The sequence below is a fragment of the Prenolepis imparis genome, unplaced genomic scaffold (genome assembly GCF_030444845.1).
Source record: "Prenolepis imparis isolate NDT839.2.m4 unplaced genomic scaffold, iyPreImpa1.0 SCAF_5, whole genome shotgun sequence".
Classification (NCBI taxonomy): Eukaryota; Metazoa; Arthropoda; class Insecta; order Hymenoptera; family Formicidae; genus Prenolepis; species Prenolepis imparis.
This window is the reverse complement of record NW_028141163.1, coordinates 16,644,401-16,660,593: the sequence shown is the minus strand read 5'-3', so window position 1 is coordinate 16,660,593 and position 16,193 is coordinate 16,644,401. Positions and strand designations below refer to the sequence as shown.

General features: G+C 29.5%; 2 protein-coding genes across 26 annotated transcripts in view; one reads left to right on the top strand and one right to left on the bottom strand.

Moving 5' to 3' along the window:
- LOC145936222 (TNF receptor-associated factor 6) overlaps positions 1-16,193 on the top strand; it is a 68,475-nt gene that overhangs the window by 19,346 nt on the left and 32,936 nt on the right. The window lies entirely within an intron of this gene.
- Znt77c (Zinc transporter 77C) lies at positions 1,652-8,913 on the bottom strand. Of its 25 annotated transcripts, none has more exons than XM_083038200.1 (9): positions 6,903-8,913; positions 6,613-6,667; positions 5,430-5,660; positions 4,527-4,643; positions 3,662-3,960; positions 2,940-3,184; positions 2,588-2,766; positions 2,368-2,454; positions 1,652-2,288 (listed from the first exon to the last, which is right to left on the bottom strand). In XM_083038200.1, the coding sequence occupies exons 1-9, from the start codon at positions 7,001-7,003 to the stop codon at positions 1,980-1,982; spliced, it is 1,623 nt and encodes a 540-aa protein (XP_082894326.1). In that variant the 5' UTR covers positions 7,004-8,913; the 3' UTR covers positions 1,652-1,979. The 25 variants fall into 25 exon arrangements, with proteins under 25 accessions (XP_082894326.1, XP_082894324.1, XP_082894328.1 ...); XM_083038198.1 differs by having other exon boundaries at positions 8,522-8,913; XM_083038202.1 differs by lacking the exon at positions 6,613-6,667 and having other exon boundaries at positions 7,186-7,271; positions 8,589-8,913.

Below are 16,193 nucleotides of genomic sequence, written 5' to 3'. Positions count from 1 at the left end.
AATTCGTTACTATATGAATTACAAAGAGATAGAAGAACATTTCTTTATAATTCATTAATCAAAATATTTTTGTAAAGATATGAAAAAAATATTTTATGTAAAGATATAAAGAGCTATTATAAATTATTACACAAAAGTTTGAAATATAGCAAATTTTTTTCAATTTAAAATAAAAGGATCTGGGTCTCTCGTAATATGTTAAACATGTGTCAATTTAATTGTGAACAATGAATTAAGTTATCTGTCTGAACAGCAATCCCCCAAACTTAAGATAGAGTGCTATAGACCCCGTTGCTATCGGCAACAACAGATTTTTGATCATTACGCCCACATTTATCGCGTAGGAACTGTCAGTGACATACATTATCATCAAAGTTTTGTTTTCATTTTGTTTGTTGAGATATGCATTTTTGTTAATCTTATCGTTCATATTATGCTGATTTTTTATGGATAAGAGATCACTTTAAAATTAATTACATATTAAGTACATATGGTTTTGACTTTATTTAGCTTTACTTATGATGTTAATACATGTTACAGGACAGTTTGATTTAATAATCGCTGTAAAAGATAAAATATTGATATAAGATAAAAATATAAGATAAAAAAATTTTAGTTTATTTTAAGATATTTATATTATATGATATTTCATCTAATAATAGCTGAAAAATTTAAAAAAAAATTACATTTATTTCTTAAGAAGTACAAATTTTACATTTGAGAAAGAGGAACATATCGAATTGTTATTAATACTTTAGTATATTTAGTTATTGAGCTATTATTCTAATTATTTGTATTAGACACATTACCTCTCATAAATATATGACTATTTATGAATGTTTTACATTTTTTTTGTTTTAAAATTGTAGAATAAATTCTCATTATATTTATTAATCTTTATTTTAAAATAAAAAGATTTCTTTTAAATTACTTATTATTACGTCTTTGAAAAATTCAAGAAATATATAACAAATGTATATACATATATTTATGAGCAATAATGATTATGAATAATATATGAACGACGCATATATGTATGTATATACGACGTTTATATTTTGAAAAACACATTTTATCGCACTGAAAAACTAAATGAACTAAATGAATATGTTATGAACTATATATGTTTAATGAAATTAATATTTCATTCATTTAATAATTAGCACACATACTGCTTGAATTTATGGAACTATTAGACATTAACTATCTATCTTGACGTTGTACATTTTGAAAGACTTAATACTAACTTGCAGTCTTCTCGTTAAAAATGTGTCCTTACATATATATCAGGACTCGTGTCTAGCCTTTATATTTTTACGTGTCAGATAATTTTTTGCTAATATCACATTTTTTTAAATTAATATATTAGAATAAAACTTTGTGTGGCAGAAAATAGAATGCAGTTCAAAAATTTTTACAAGTTTTTTTGAGTAATTTAAATTTTAATGATATTTTTTGTCAAAATACGATATTAATAATATTATAATAATACTAAAACAGAAAATATGGCTTTTATAAAAAAAGGATTAGTGCCTATGATTTCTGATCAGCAAGATTGTATTTTAAGAAAAATAATGCCATGTAAAAGACTCAAACAAAACTATTATCCATGAACAGTGAATGAAGATTTAATCCTAACACGATATTATAGATATAAAATAGTTTTTTTGTTAATAAAAATTGCTTGTTAATAAGGATAATAAAATTTTTTGCCGCGGTTGTATAATTTTTAATATCTGAGATCGAAAAAATATATGTTTATGATATGTGTCATTTTGAAAGTTATAAGAAATCAAAGTTGGTTAGCCATATCCATGACATCATTCTCGTCATAAAGCGGATATAGTGTGATTGTATATAGGGATAAATATGTAATCTAGGTTGTTATCTGTAGCTACAGATATCCGGTATTTATAGACATTCGGTCGATATATTATAGTTATCACATAGAAATTGAATGTCACTATATTTACGATGGTTTAGCCTTGATCACCATTCAACCGAGACGTGTTTTCGTTCGTCGGTTCGTGCTCAGAGTTTTCTGTTTTTGGATCGCTCTTGGCAGTCTGCACTAAAGTTTCTTCCGTATAAGTAGTAAATTTCTCCAAACTAATCGCACATGTAGCTGGTATTATCTCCTTCTTGTCATACTTTCTACTAATCGTGTGCGTGTCCTTCTCCGACTTGCCCTCCTCCAAGAAGTTTTCCCGCGAGCAACATTGAGAGGAACTGCAGTGCTCCCCGTGACAACGAATCAAACAATCAGTTTTCTCCATATTCGGTTTTATCTGGTGTGACACATATCATTATTCGATAAAGTATAATCTTAAAAATAGAAAAACTAAATGTTAAATATATCCTGCGTACTTTATGAAACTCTGGCTGTATAGTAACCTGCGTGATGCCCATTTCGACAAAAAAGGCGGTGACTTGATCCGTGATACTAGCATAAACCTGATGAAAAAGATGGGGAAATGTTTTTTCAATTAAAAAATGTCAAATAAAACTTTCATTTTTTTCTAAAAAGTAAGTATTAAATGTAAACTATTTTATAAATTAGTTTAGGTTGTGAATTGATTTATCTTACCGTTGGATCTAAAAATATGATATGTGCTGTAGATATTATTTTTTCTCCTGCTAATTGCCATACGTGTAAATCATGGACATTCACGATACCCGGGAAAGCTTCTAACAATTCTCTTTTCAGAGAATCGATGTTTATATGATTCGGAATTGTTTGGAGCAGAATCAGACCTGATTCTTTCACTATAGGAAGAAATAAAGAGAAAGAGAAAAAAGCTGATTATTTTCAAGAATTATTGTACATTAATCACAGAACGAAAAAATCTAATCAATTACTATTATAAATTATTTTTATACAAATAGTATCATATTGTACATTATCTCATTATTCTATATTTAAAAGGAAATATACTCACTGTATGGATAGCAAAGAACGAACAGTGAAATTGACGAAATAATGGCGAAAACCGGATCGATGTATTTAGCCACATCGGAATCGGTGAAATAAACTAAAATCGACACTAATATGACGAAAACGCATCCTAGAACATCCCGACACATTTCCCTAAAGCCTTGGCTTTTTGGTATTGCTAGTGGACTTCGTCTAGTCTCTGCCGACAACTGTTGCTCACCCTCCTTTGTTTCTTGCGAATTCACATTCCTAAAATATCAAATATTTTATGTTAATAAAATATATTTTAAGAAATTTAATATCCTAACTATAGATTTTGTTATAAGATTGGCATTGAAATATTGGGAAATCGTAATTTGCCGTTAGAAATGAAAGATATTTTTATATAAAATTCTGAAGTCATCATTATTCTACATAAAAGAAAAATATATTTTGCTTCTTATAAATAAATTCTTGTACTATCAAAATTTTCATGGCGTAATGTAAAATAATTCCTTTGGAATATAAAGCTATAATTACTGTTCTATTTTGAAATTATATGATAAGAAATTAATAATTATATATAGACTAATAATTTTTTTTTACTTATTTCCATTACAATGAAATTTCAAAAAATTTATATTTGGAATTGTTTTTATTTATTAAAGGTGCATATGCATAAACATATGCTAATTATGCGTGCATTTCTTGTTCTTCGACTATTTGTAATTAGCTATCAAAACCTACCTGCACAGTATTACGTCTCCTTTCTCAGTGACGTGCAAGAAAACTCCTTGATTAAACGTGAATCCTCCAATTAAAATGTAACATAAGACGTTCAGAAGTATTCCGGAAGCGCCGATGCACAGTACGGGCATCGGGTGATGCATTTCATCTAGATGATCGATGTGCACCAATGTCTGCAACGCCTCCATTAATAGAGAGAAACAAAAAGATGCCAAAAAAACGCAGCAAACGAGCATTGTGACGATGTCGATTCTGGCCCATCCGAATGTGTTTTTCATTTTTCTGTCCGACCATGATTCCTAAGCAAATTTACATCCGAATTGTTAATAAGTGTTTACCGACGTGCATGCTTTGCAACATGCTTTAAATAAAGGATTTTATTTTTAAAGATTGTGTCTGTCTAAGACATTATTAAGCAATATTGTTATTAATGAATGTGTTATAAAATTTCTAAAATAATGTATTTTATATTGAAATCTTTTTTATGCCGATCTTATTTAATTAGAGATTCTTTTGAAAGTTATTTTGAATTTTTATCATAAAGCTAGATATCTAGCAATGAATGAGAATAAAATAAGCAAAATTTTGACATTATTAATCTATAATTATTAATATAATCTATAGTTATTTTTTTATTATATAATTTCAAAATAGGACCAATTATATAGCTTTATATTCCAAAGGAAGTTTTTTATATGAAAATTTTGATAATACAAGAATTTATTTACAAGAAGTAAAAGATATTTTACTTCCATGCAAAATAGTGATGACTTTAGAGTTTTATATAAAATTTTTTTATTAGAATTATGGTGATTAGAGGAAGATTCAAGTCCTTAACTTCTAGTTTTGATATTGTTGAGCATACCTTTGTTTTCGTCGATAAAGATGTGACAGAACCCTGTTCCTCCCCGTTAATGCAAATGGACGAATTTCCCACTGAACTGCAGTTGCTATTGTTATTGTATCTTTCCCGATAGCTATACTGCAAACAATGCGATTATGCTTAATTGCAAATTTATATCACGAAGAAAAGATCGCTAGATAACGTTTCGTTCCGGTAACGTAAAGAGCACTTCACGATCTTATTAATTTTTATCAATTTTTAACAAAAAAACAATCGTATATACGTTGCACTAATTTTTACGGATGAAGCATTTACGAACTTGTTTCGCTTATCGAAGCGACACATGTCAATGCAAATTTTTCTAGCTGTAGATTTTTTCACGTTTTTTCTTCGAAAATAAATATCCGAAAAATGAAAGGTCTTGCATGTTGAATATTATTTATGTTTTATTTAGGAAGTTATATTTTACATTTTATAAAAAAAAGTTAAGTTTCTCTTTTTCTTATATAATTATGAAGGTAATAATTATTACGTGAAGGAGGAGCACTTGAATTCGCTACACGATAGACACGGAATAGATCGAAAGTTTACTTACATCATTGTCATTTCGCAAGCGAGACTTAGGCCCTGCGCACAATAGGACAAATATTAGGAATAAATATTAAATATTAGGAATAAGAATTATTTTAAAATAATAAAATCGGAAAAACTCTAATATAAAAATACAAATTCGGGTGTAAAGGACTCTTAGTAGTTTATTAGCCCTTACTAGTCCTTTATACTCGAATTTGTATTTTTATATCAGAGTTTTTTCGATTTTATTATTTTAAAATAATTCTTATTCCTAATATTTAATATTTGTTCATAATATTTTCTCTATTGTGCGCAGGGCCTTAGGAATGGTTTGCGGATTTTCGTACTTACCTTGATCGAGGCGATGCAGCCGACAAGTGCCACGATGTTGCAGAGCATGTGATACGCGTTGAGAAGCAAAGTCAGCGAGTGCGTCACATGACTGGCGATGATCTCGATTAAGAAAAAAGCCGTAGTGAAAAAGAGCACCAGGTACAACTGCACCGGTTGCAGCCTTCTGAACCACTCTTTCACAGCCATGGCCCTGCTCGCAAAGTCACGTGTAGTGAACGTTTCTATTCTCTACGATAATATATCGCGACGATATAAATATGAAGAATCACTGTTATTTTACGATCGAACGTTCCGCATTATCTGCAACTGCATATTCTCGCATAAATTTATTTGCAGAACTTGTTTCGGAAATCTGTAGAAAGGATGATTTCTCTTTGATAAAGTTGAGTGATTTTTTTCCGAAAACTTAGGAGACTTGTTTATTTAAAACTAAGACTGTATTTTGTGTGTAAAAATGCGCGATCATCTTTTTATTAGCGAAAACAACTCACGTTACTTACTCGGGTAAAATAAATTAGATCTTGGAGTGCAGAATACATTACAGAGATTATTTACTTCAAGTTACAGTTTATTTCTTTTTATGTAAATAATAGTTTGTGTGCAAAAGAAAATTAAACACGATTCAACAACTGAATTGAAAGTGCTCAATTCAAACTGTCTGCTTTCATCGATGGTAAAGAGGACAAGAATAATCGTACTGCTCTTTTATAATGATGATATATATATATAAGAGAACGTATATTCAATGAAGGGGAGATTACGTTGTTGTTTGTGAGATCTTCCTCAAGCGACACATAATAAGACAATCTGCAAATTTTTATACTATTTAACGAAATAAAACATGAAAATTAAATCTATCGCGTTCGATAAGACGTTAGCAAAGTGCAATCAGTTTTAGTTATTAAAATACATGCAAAAAAACTTTTTCTTATAAATAAATTTCGTGACGGAAATATTTTATTTAGCTAAAAAGTTTTATTTTTTAATTTAGTCCTTCGTGCATATATTCGCTTATATGTATATTTTTTATATTTTTTTTTACTCAATATTCCAAAGTATTACTTGTTATATTTTAATATCAGGATTTTAAGAAAAGAAATAGGGTAGTCTGGTGTTGTTTAGAAAAAGAGAACTAGGTATAGAGTTAAAATAATTTTTCTAATTTGATGTTGTCACTTACATATATGCACCCACATAAAAGCGCGTTATCACTTAATTCACACGTTGCCTTTTTGCTGCATTTAACAGCGACATTTTGTAAATTGAATAATATTAGATGATTGCAAAAGTTCGTGCCCGATTTGCATAGATGGATTAATAACTTCAAATCGGGCACGAACTTTTGCAATCATCCAATATTTAACACAATTTTTTTTAAGCAAGTGTATATATAGTGAACGATTAATTAAACGTAATCTTTGCAATTTTTATGAATAAATGCACTGCGAATTATCTCAAAATCGCTCAAACTAGACAAAATTCGCGACGATGCGACTCGACGATAGACCGTCGAAGGAGCAGACACCCGACTGAACGGTGGTCGGCGAACGGACAAAGTGATATTGGAACATGAAATGCTTAGGTGTCTCCGTGCTTGTTTAACCGTTGAACTCGATAACTCCAGGATGCATCCAACCGTTACAAGTTTTTCATTAGTCGTTAGATCGCTCGACACGAGAACGCGGTGTTCGTGTCCGTACCGATAACTTCCACAAAATTAATCTTTATAGCTGCGCAACGTCTATTTACTCACTGCCAATTTATCAGATAATCTGCATTTCGGTCTGCTTACAGTCGTGTTTATCGTCTCAGATTCAGCGCAGGTTCTAAATCCGTATACTGGGCCGAGAATACAATTATTGTTTGATCGCACGGACGGAATTTATTTATAGGGACGTTTGTTGCACTGATGAACAGTTTGTTGTCGACTCTAAAAAGTTTGCTCTACGAGTTTGCGCGAGTTTCTACCTCGTTCAAGAACGCCTACTCTAGACGTTAACATGAGAGACGACGCAAGATCGTCTCTCTACGCGGCGCCAACCTTCGACAAAACAATTTAGCTAACTGAACGTAAATCTGTTTAATCTGTTGCATCGCGATATGTGTAATAATTTTGATGAATCGAGAAATTCGTGGAGGAAAACGTCTGGTATTACACGCCGCGTACCTAATCGAGACTTCAATTTCATCGATCATCATTGCTTCATTCTGCATCGTCATTTTAATGCAACTGTAGATATGATTTTCACAAATCAAAATGATGCCAGAAATCAAAGCATAAACAATACAACTTAAAACTCTAGTCCCAATGTATTTCAAAAAAATTTGTATTCTCCTTTGACACAATATTTGTACAGTTTCAACTAAGATATGATGATGTTCTGACTTCCGCTAATAAATTAGATGCATAACGTTATTTTCTTTGCGAACCGTTTCTGATTTACAGCATCCAATCAGAGAATTTGAATTTAATTGCAAAAATGTACGACGGAGAATTTTACCCATGGTTCGTTCATTGCCAATCTAAATTGAGCGTGCAAGCTTCGCGACATACACACATCAAGATGACATACATAGACACAAACAGCACAATTCATACAGCGTGTCACAGGCACAGATCCGGCATCTCTGTGTTAATTCTGGGAGGGAGCTATCAAAGCGTTAGTTGCGAACATCCGGGCGCGGTAATAGGCTTTGAACAACGAAATGCCCGCTTATTCTCCAATTATTAGCGTCTGCTTCAGCTTGAATGGTCAAAACGCGAGATAATTGCACTGGAACGTAAAAATGCAACAAAGCCATCGGTAGAACGATTTATCGATTTTTTTTCCGTCAAACAGATTGAGGGTTTCTGAATAACAATGCACCATGACTGTTGTTATCTTATCGAAAGGTTTACGCGCAATCTCCACAATAATAAAAATATAGTAGAAAGAGTGAGGTGGCAGTATCTCTCAACGTATTGCCGACGAATTCGTGAGTTGATCGTTTCAAATTATATAAATTATATAAATTATTGTACGTGATTTCTTACGAATATAATTTGCTATTTACACGAGGAATGAATTCGTATCTCTGTGTATGTATACATGCGTGCTTTCAATTCTCTCTCAAAGGGACGCCTTGTCATTACGATGATGAGGAAGTTGTACTGACCTCTAAACTCTGAACTTTGGTAAATTGTTAAAGACATCTATATGTGAACACATCAGCACTCTCTCTCTCTCTCTCTCTCTCTCTCTCTCTCTCTCTCTCTCTCTCTCTCTCTCTCTCTCTTTCTTGGTTTACAACAAAAATGTAATTATCACTATATTGATATTCCGTGTCACTTTTTACGAACGATCGAGCTGTGAATTAGCACTGCAGATTTTCTGGGGAGAGACGGTCAGGTCGCGAAACGCGCACATATCACGGACGAACTAACGTTTGTCTCTGACCACGCATGGATTATATCGACCGTTGTGATCGCCGCACAAGCGAGTAATCACCGATAATTCGTCCTTATCTGCTTCTGTATCGAATAATCAAATAATAAAAGACTCGAACAGAGTATACCAGTAATGCCAGATAACCGCGAAGCTATATAGGGAACGCACTCGTAATCGGCATCGAATTCTTCCTCGCAATCGGAGCTGAGACTTCTCAACATATAAGTCTATATCATAAAATTATATACATACATACATATATCATAGAATTCTTGTGTTACCAATCACACATCTTATTTTATGTAGGACATCCCTATAATTGTCTTACATGTAAACTAAAAGTTCGATTATGTGTGACATTGCAAAAAAATTAGACATCTAAATTTTAGCATTGAAAATAAATACTCTTTTATTTATGTACGAGTATATTCTATTTTAAAATACATCAAGTTTATCGCAAAATCATAATCAATAATAATCAAAAGCAAATAGAAATCATAGATTGGGAATGAACAAATGGTTAAATGAGTCGAAAAAAATGCTCTTATCGTATGGAACACAATGAGTTAGCCTTGTTGACATCGTCTAAGCACGATTAGTTCCCTTTTTCTGCTACATGCACACGACCATGTTCTCTTTCCGGATCATTGTTATCACAGAATACTCTGTGATACGACCGATTTGCTAAAGCGAGAAAAATGAGCATTAAGGATCTTACAGGCGGGCATATGTTTTATGATTTTTAATAACTGTATTGTTTTCGCATTCATACTCGATGATTACTCGGTACAATTTTTAATAAGATTTATTTATCATAGACGATGTCATTATTAATTAATTTTTTATTATTATCAACAAATCTCGAACACGTGCTATCGTTGTATCCAATGCACATCATATTTGTATAAATAAAAACAAATAATTTTATTATAATTAAAAAAAAACAACAATTTTCTTGATGTTCTAAGTTTAAATTTTAAAATGTTTGTCATTAACCAAGTACAATTATAAATTATACTTACAATTTATTTATGGAGAGATGAAAAATTAGCATGTTTTGGTAAAATTTAGATTATTTTTGACTGAAAATGTGTCTTAATGATATAATTAATATTACAAATTTTAATTTTTCTGAAATTCTGTGTGTTTTAAATTGAGAATCATCAAGAGGTTTTTCTTGATATTGCAATAACAATTTTTTGAAACAGTTCCGATTTTAAAATCCTTCCTACAATATTTCAAACTTGTCATTTGACTTCTTATCTAAGCGATAAATTTGATAAGCGATTGACTAGCTACCATTCTCACAATCAGTAGATAATACAACTTCGTTGATCATACAAACGACAAACAAAATCCATATATTTTTTCATAAATAATTTGTAATATAAATCAAAAATTCATTGACAAATATAAAATTTCATAGTTAAGGATAGATCCATAAAATTGATATTAATGTATTAAAATACAAATTTTTTGGAGCGTGATTTAAAAATTCAAAATATAAAAAATACATACCCAAAATATCATGATAGAACTATATATATATCATAACTTTATTTGAAAACTATTCTGATTTTATTAAACATTATTTCAATTTATATTAATTTACTATCTTCTCTGCGTAAAGCAACCAGATACTTTTTAGTAAATAATAAAGTAAGGAGAAATTTTACATTTTACACATCGTCAATTAAATATGCTTAGTAACGCATAACTGCAATATTTTCTACTTGGCTATTACATACACGGTTAACGAATGTCGAAAGTAAATGTGATAGTTATTCGTCAAAGAAATCCGATCAACAGTTCATCTAAATCACAAAATGCATTCCTTCTGGGCCTTTCCCCAGCTTCTCTTTTCCAAGAATTTCTTATATAGAAAATATCTTATATATCTGTAATTTATTATATAACTATATTATTTAGTTTCTAATAAAAATCATATTTTTCGAGCTTGTAAATAATTATCTCGAAGTACGTGAGCTTTGCATTTTTACCAATTAACTTTTAAATATCAAACTAGATAAACGCGATACAATCTATTTAAAAGCCAATATAGTTAATTGAAAAAGTGATATATAGGTGTAATACAAAGCTTTAATTTAACAGAATTTAATAAAAAATAATGTGAGTTCTAAACTTGCCTTTAATAATTTATAAAAAATATCATTTACTTATCATTGAAATATAATCCTTAGTCAGAGATTCACTCTTGCATGATTGCATTAATATATTATATATTGTAACAACAAACGAATAATCTCTTTACAGATATTCTTCAGAATTTCTTTAAAATCTCAATAAATTCTTTTAAATCTATTTATATATACAATTTATTTAAAACTAATTAAAAATAAAAGATTTCTGATTTATTGAAAATCTCAGCTACATTTTTGTCACGTTTTAAATTTTGCAGAATATCCTGCTGATTTTTATTATAGAAATCGGTTCCAATATAATTTCGGCAAATTTAATTTTCTACAAAATATATTTTACGTGCGAATATCATTTATATTATCACGATTAATATTAATGAAAATCATTTATACACGTATAATAGAGTATGTCTATCAAGATTATACCGCTATTAAGAGATTCAATTCCTCTCCTAGCTTAATAAAAATGAAAGTTGCTAATCGACACTGTTACCTTTTAATATGTTCGTTCCTGAAGTGGTACGTCTGTGTGCATATGTAATTGAAGAACCCACTGACTCAAATCTATTCGAACTTGACCACTCGACCACATCCATTTAACTCGCAGCTTTCACACGTGCTACGCTCGTTCAATTACGATCGCTGACTCGTAAAATCGGTATCACGGTCAACGGGCGAAAAGCGACTCTAGACTCTAGGATATTTGATCGGTAAGAAACACGAGGGGTTACCTAACGTAATATTTCTCGTCCAAACGCGGACGAGAAAGAGACAATACCACGCTGATCCAAATGCGCGTCTCTTTTAGCGACGAAATCCTAATGTCCCCTTGCATCTTCGCGTGTCAGTCGTGCTTCCGCTGATGACGATGTCGTGCACATATTATAGTACGGCGAAGATGTTACGCGATATTATATATGCACGCTATCCTTCTTTCCACGACGATCCCCATCATTAGGATCGAGAAGATGTTGAACTACATACGTGATTAAATGCCTCAAGTTCGTAGCAGCGAGACGCTCGATTTTACCTACTTCAACAGCTCCACTTTTCCGGTAAATTCATTGGGGATTAAACAGCGAAAGTAACCGCGACCATTTCTGCTTCTGTCTATCAAACTTCGATTTTTTTCCGATTAATTAAAAATAAAATTTTTAGTTTGAAATTTATAAATAAAATTCTACAAATGTCATATAAAAATGTATTTCTTGTAAAAGATTTTGTGTACCAAAGTCAATATCGCTGAAAGAATAATTAAGGATATCGTTTATAAGATATCGGATGTATATAAAGAATGTTTTGTGTGCTTTTTCCAGATATATTGCTTAGAAAAAAAAAAAAATAATTTAGAGACTTTTATACGTTTACACGTTTACAACACATTTCTTAGAATATTGTTATTAATTAACATTGATTACGTGTAACGATTACGTTGCCTCTTTTCTAAACGATATAAATTAACGAGATATTAATAATTTGACGAGATATTAATAGTTGGGGCTGTCGTTGTAGTATTTGACTTAATCGAGATGTTGGTTTACAATGTTTGCTGAATCGATGAGTGACGTGTAATCCGCGTTTTTATAACGAGACTAATAGAAAGTTGACTACTATAGCATTGTTAGTTTCGTAATAAAATCGAGGAATGCTTGTTATGATCATATGCTTGCTGGCCTGACATAATACTGTTGTTACTACTACCTCACAGTTTCCATTCGCTTACTTTTAAGGACAAGAATGAATTATTGCGATGAACAAAACAGGGAAATATTTTCTAACAATTATCTGTATGCTTTAACTTTCAGAAAACAATATTCGAATTTTATATCTGATTTGTATAAAGATTTATACAAATATTGTACAAAGATTTATACAAATTTGTATAAAGATTTATTTGTATAAAAATGATATCTGATTTGTATGAAATTACATACATTAGATAAATTAAGAGTATAAAAAAATTATTTTATGCTTAAATTTAAATATTAAAATTGAAATTGGTAAAGATGATTTATATGTATATCTGTACATATATTAGACATATATCAGATATATATATATCGGAAAAAATGATAATTGTTCTTAGATATAATTTTTTTAAATGGATTATATAAAATATTTTCATATTTTATACTTATGTCTAATATACATATGTACAGATATGTAAACCATTTTTAATGACTTTAATTTTACTTCTAAATGTGCTATTTTATATATTTGATATAAGAAAACGTATAAATTTTCTTTGAGTAAAATATATTATATTTGATTATCATAGTAGAATAATTAGACTTTGTAAAAAGTGAGATTATCAAAAAATTTATCATGTGATACTTATAATAATTATACAATGATACTTACAAAACAGTGCACATATATATCGAAATTTTTTATATTGAACTTCAATCTGTTTACAGAATCATCATACACATATATACACATTTGCAAATTGACGTGTGTTCAGCTTAAGAAATCGAATAATGGATGTAAACATAGTATACTATGTTCTCATTTTTGAATCAGTTTCTATCGGATTGATAAGTTTATTAATTAATTATATGGAATCCTGTTTACCTATTATTATATCTTACACTTTTCGTTATGGAAAATTCAGCTCGAAAGTTCACCATGTTGTGTTAAGAAAACTTGAAATGCCTAAAAAGTAAGTTAAAACTTAATTAATAAAAAAATTAATTAAAGCTCTTTATAATACAGTTCTATATAATAATTAGAAACCAATATAAGAACTAGAGTGCAAATTAATGATGTATAATATTCTTTGAATGTTTCTTGAAAAGTTGTGTGCGTAATACACTTTTTTCTGAAATCTTTCTTTTTTCTCTTTCTCTCAATCTTATTTTTCATATTATATCTTTCAGAATTGAAGAAAGTGTGTTACACGCACAATTGTTATTTCAAAAAATTAAATTTTTGGAAACATTCGATGAATTACATATCAACAACCTACGTTTTAATTCTTTTGATTGGTCGTCCCTAATTATTATTTATGTGATAAATTAAAAAATTAAAGTATGTTTTTTTGCAAAAAGTATAGGATAACTTATTGTAAATATTAAAGACGCTTTCTTTATTTTATGCTTTCACAATATCTATAAGTTCAATTATTTTGAATTTCTAGAAGCTATAGACATGGTTATGTTATCTGTGGACCAATATTGATATTTTTATTTTGCTTAGCGTTAAATAAATATTTTTATAATGAAAATGCTCCCGAAATTGTGCTTTCATTATTGGATACATTATTAGGGACATCAAGAAAGGCCTTAGGTATGCACTTGAATTATCTGGAAATTATTAATAAATTTATAACAAATTTAATTTAATACTAGAACAGCACAAGCGCGCGCTACGCGCGCGCCATTCTTCGGTTTTATGTTAAAAAAAATATTTTTTTAAAAATAATATAAAATTTGTTTAAACTCGATTAATAGTTTTTCATAGAAATCAGCTGATTAAAGCGTTAATTTATTAATTAAATTTTTAAATAATATGATAAAAAATTAAAATAGTAATATGTTGTAAATAATATCTTATTCTCGATTAATATTTTTTGATAGAAATCAGCTGATAACTTTCAAAAATATTAATCAAGTATTATAACATATTATTTAAAATATATTAAAAGACATCAGGACTCTTTCTTGCGCTTATTCAGTGGCAGAATCTATGAGAAAAATCAGTTTTCATATATTTTTGTTATTAATTTACAGATAATTATTAATGCAATTAACGTGCAATAATACGAGTCTTTTAATATCTTCGATAATTCATCTAAATTAATAGATTATATTTTGCGAAGAGATAAATAGTTAACGAACAATTGTCTTATTCCGGTCGAAAAATCGTCTGAGTTAATAGGGGAACATATTTTGCGAAGAGGTATAGTGTAGCAATATGTGTCTTTTCAGGTCCGAAAAATCGTCTGAGTTAATAGGAATACATGTTATGCAAAGAGGTTGATCGAAGTAACGTCGGTAATAGAGGTTGGTAATTTATCGATAATAACGTCGATAATTTACCAACCTTCATTACCGACGTTACTTTGAACAACCTCTTTGCATAACATGTATTCCTATTAACTCGGACGATTTTTCGAACGTCTTAAGAGACACGTGGCACATATGGGATACATAACCTACTGTTTTAAATTAAATTAAATTTATTAAATAATGCTAAATAATTTTTACAAATTGATGATACTCGTAAATTAAAAATTCATAATAATAAAAAATACAATATGTATTACTATGAACGTTGTTATTAACAATTATTAAAATATTTAGTCATGATGTGAAATATCGATGACAGCTTTTACGCGAAAATTGTAATAAAATGCCGAAATAAGGAGAAAAAAAGAAAAAGAAAGAAAATACTGCATTTTAAAAGAAAATTGATATAATAAAAGAAGAAAAATAAAATACTCAAAGTGTTATCAATTATTATTATAATATTATATTGCGAGAAAATGGCGATTTATCAGGATGCAAAAGTAATTATACCTTCATTAAAAATATATATACTTACAGGGAGATAAATATTAGTAAATTTTTCGATATATTTCATATATTGTTTTATATTTGTTTATTCTCAAATATACATAATAATAAATGTTTTTTTTTTTCAGCAAATCCAAGCACAAACATTGTTATTCATTCTGGCTCTATGTATCTTCATTACATGCAGTGGCAAGGAGATATTTGCAAAGTATAATAAAGTACAAATGTTTTCTGCTATTAGTCGTAATATTAATAAATATAAACAAGTGTGATATGGGGACAGGATTTTGTTATCAACATTGTTTTTTTATAAACGAAGGAATTGATGCAAGCAATGGAAGAGTCTCTGCTGCAGGTATCACAAGCACTTTACAATTCTTTTAATCAACTGTTATATTTTAACAAATAATTTGAAAATTAAAATATAATTTCTATTACTTTTATATTATTGATAAGATTATGTGGATGCACTGTTTGATTGCATGTTTGGATTTATGATAGGTGTTGAAACGCAGAAGATATCATATATGGACGCAATTTCTCCCAAGGATACACAAGTACATATGAATTATGGCAGTGCAGATGTCACGCAGACATTTTTTTGGCTTTAACAAAAATCTGTTTCCATACAAATTGTGCAAATCCCATTAACAAATT